General features: G+C 29.1%; 1 protein-coding gene across 1 annotated transcript in view; it reads right to left on the bottom strand.

Annotated features, from left to right (window-relative positions):
- Positions 1-726: 726 nt before the first annotated feature.
- The window catches only part of LOC111089734 (monoglyceride lipase-like), a gene marked incomplete at its 3' end in the record, with an annotated part of 33,572 nt that continues 31,463 nt past the window's right edge, over positions 727-2,835 (bottom strand). Inside the window, exon 3 of the mRNA XM_022402738.1 lies at positions 727-863. Within this exon, the coding sequence (XP_022258446.1) occupies positions 727-863 (137 nt within the window). The remainder of the gene's footprint in view (positions 864-2,835) is intronic.

Below are 2,835 nucleotides of genomic sequence, written 5' to 3'. Positions count from 1 at the left end.
TAATCTGACATGCTCTTGAATGATATGGGTAACCTTAATATTACTCTATTTGTATAATCTGACATGCTCTGTGAAAGATATTAACATAACCTTAATATTACTATATTTGTATAATCTGACATGCTCTGTGAAAGATATTAATATAACCTTAATAGTACTATATTTGTATAATCTGACATGCTCTGTGAAAGATATGGGTAACCTTAATATTACTCTATTTGTATAATCTGACCATGCTCTGTGAAAGATTATTAATTAACCTTAATATTACTCTATTTAAGGAAAGTTAGATCGAATAATTCGTCTTAATTCTATAATTTTCTATTGGTCATATCTACATTCTTAGCGTGCAAGTGAAACGAGCAGTATATTATGTGCATCTTGAATTGTGAATTGTATTCATTAAATCATGATAGAACTTCCCACCAGACACACATATGCAGCGCTACCAATATATTTCAATAAATTTGAAAGAAAACACTAGAAATAACTTGAAATACTAAAAACATTTGAGAAAAGTTTTATATAAAATTACATAACAGAAAAGATATCACCGAGTTTTTCAACAGATACGTCCACCAATAATTTTCTAAGAAGAAACTTACTATTGAACTTCCTGACAGAAATACTCGTCTCGAAGTATTTTATGAACAAATTTAACATACATTTTCCTTTGAAATATTTATCAGTAAGTTTCATTAGTGATTTTTTTCAACGAACACATACCATTGAGTTCCCTAAGAGAAAAACTGGACATCCTGGATACATTACTTTCACCAGGTCTACATGGTGTAACACATCCTGAACACAGTCATCGATACTTCCTATTAAAGTACGGGGACCTTCACTTCGCCCATGACCAACTGTAAAAAAACAATTCCGAGAGAGATTATCAGATTGGAGGGTTATAAGGAATTTATACTCTTGAAATAGTAAATTAGATTAACATCGAGCAACTAAGATGTTCAAGTAATGTGCAAGAATGTGTTGTAAAATAAGGCATTAAAGGTTCTTAACTGCTCTGTGAATGTGTTGTAAAACAAGGCATTAAAGGCTCTTAACTGCTCTGTGAATGTGTCTAGCTTATTATACCAAACATCTCAACCTGTAAAACAAGGTATTAAAGGCTCTTAACTGCTCTGTGAATGTGTTGTAAAACAAGGCATTAAAGGCTCTTAACTGCTCTGTGAATGTGTTTAGCTTATTATACCAAACATCTCAACCAGCGTTGCATTATTGCACATAGCTGAATTATAATCTGTAGCTATATAGTGCACTACCTTACAACAGTATACTATAAATAAGTATACAAAGAATAGTTAATGCCTACCAGAAAAGAAAACCTTTAACTGTTCATAGTTTTCGTTAAAACGATGCATAATTCCCTTTGAAAAACATCAAAAACAGTCTTACACAATATTTCTTTTTTTATGTTCTTTATACCTTGAAAATACTGTTATTGTTCCTTCAATTCATAATTTGTTGTAATGCATCTTGATGTTAGTGGATTCTCTTGATGTACCATTCTTGGTAGATGCAGCAGAAAATTTGCCAGAAGCGGCTGTTGCAAAAACATTTTACTCTTTTTAAGTAAAATTCTTTATACGTTTACGTTTACAAATAGATTTATTTAGCCTTGATTTTCAGTAATCTTTTACAGCTATAAGTTGAACACTTAAAACAGTGTAATTTGGTTAATATTTGAAAATTGAAAAATTGTAGGCAAGTTGGAAAACAAATTAGATAAACTTGGGTTAATTCAAAAAGACGTGTAAAACATTTGAAATTTTTTTTCAGATTTTTCGCGCAAAACTAAATTACACAATGAGCAATCTAGTTTGTTAAGAACCGAAGTGTAAGCAAAAATATCAACAACTTAGCTTGCAAAACAGTGGCTGATAGGATTAAATTTGAATTGTAAAAATTAAGCCAGTTTCATGATTGAAATAAGTATTTAAAACAATAAATCTACATATAGATAGATATATTTAATTTGTTCTTTTCCAAGATTCCAATATAAAACAAGTATAAACAAACACAAATATCTTATGTTGAAGAATAACCTATCTTTATACTTTAGAACACTAATTCTTTGCTTATTTTTGTACATAGTTATATACTTTAATCTGCTTTAAGAGTTTCAAACTGAGTTAAGCCTAATTGAACATAACACCTTAATTCATTACTAAGAAGTTTCATATTATATCATAATGAGGCTGGTTATTATTTAAATAACATCATTTTTTACTGGTTAAATATGGGTTTTCAGTAAGAAGAGTGAATAAAAACATTTCAACTAAGTCTTTTGCTCAACGTCAGATACCACCAGCTTGAAGTGTTAATCTAGTCACAATTTACACCATTTGTTTATGAGACATCAAATTTTATAATGTTTAACGGCTAAACAAAAGGTCGAGGCAAAAAGTATTTTAGCCAAGAGCCCAAAACTTTCTAAACACTGATATTATGCGGAAGACCTCGTTGGCAGTGACAACAAACAAATTTAGTTAAAATGCTATTACACACCCTCCTTACTGGAATTCCGTATTGGATAATTAAATAATGACATTATAAATGTAATATCACACCTATTGTTTCAAAGTTGTGTGGTATATAATACGATTGCATATGAATTTACTTAGGTTATCTTTAGTTTAATAGTTTATTACTAATATGAATTTACTTAGGTTATCTTTAGTTTAATAGTTTATTACTAATTTGAATTTACTTAGGTTATCTTTAGTTTAATAGTTTATTACTAATATGAATTTACTTAGGTTATCTTTAGTTTAATAGTTTATTACTAATTTGAATTTACTTAGGTTATTCTTTAGT

The sequence above is a fragment of the Limulus polyphemus genome, unplaced genomic scaffold (assembly GCF_000517525.1).
Source record: "Limulus polyphemus unplaced genomic scaffold, Limulus_polyphemus-2.1.2 Scaffold7215, whole genome shotgun sequence".
In the NCBI taxonomy this organism is placed as follows: Eukaryota; Metazoa; Arthropoda; class Merostomata; order Xiphosura; family Limulidae; genus Limulus; species Limulus polyphemus.
Note: the sequence above shows the minus strand (reverse complement) of the source record. Positions and strands in the feature narration are given on the sequence as shown.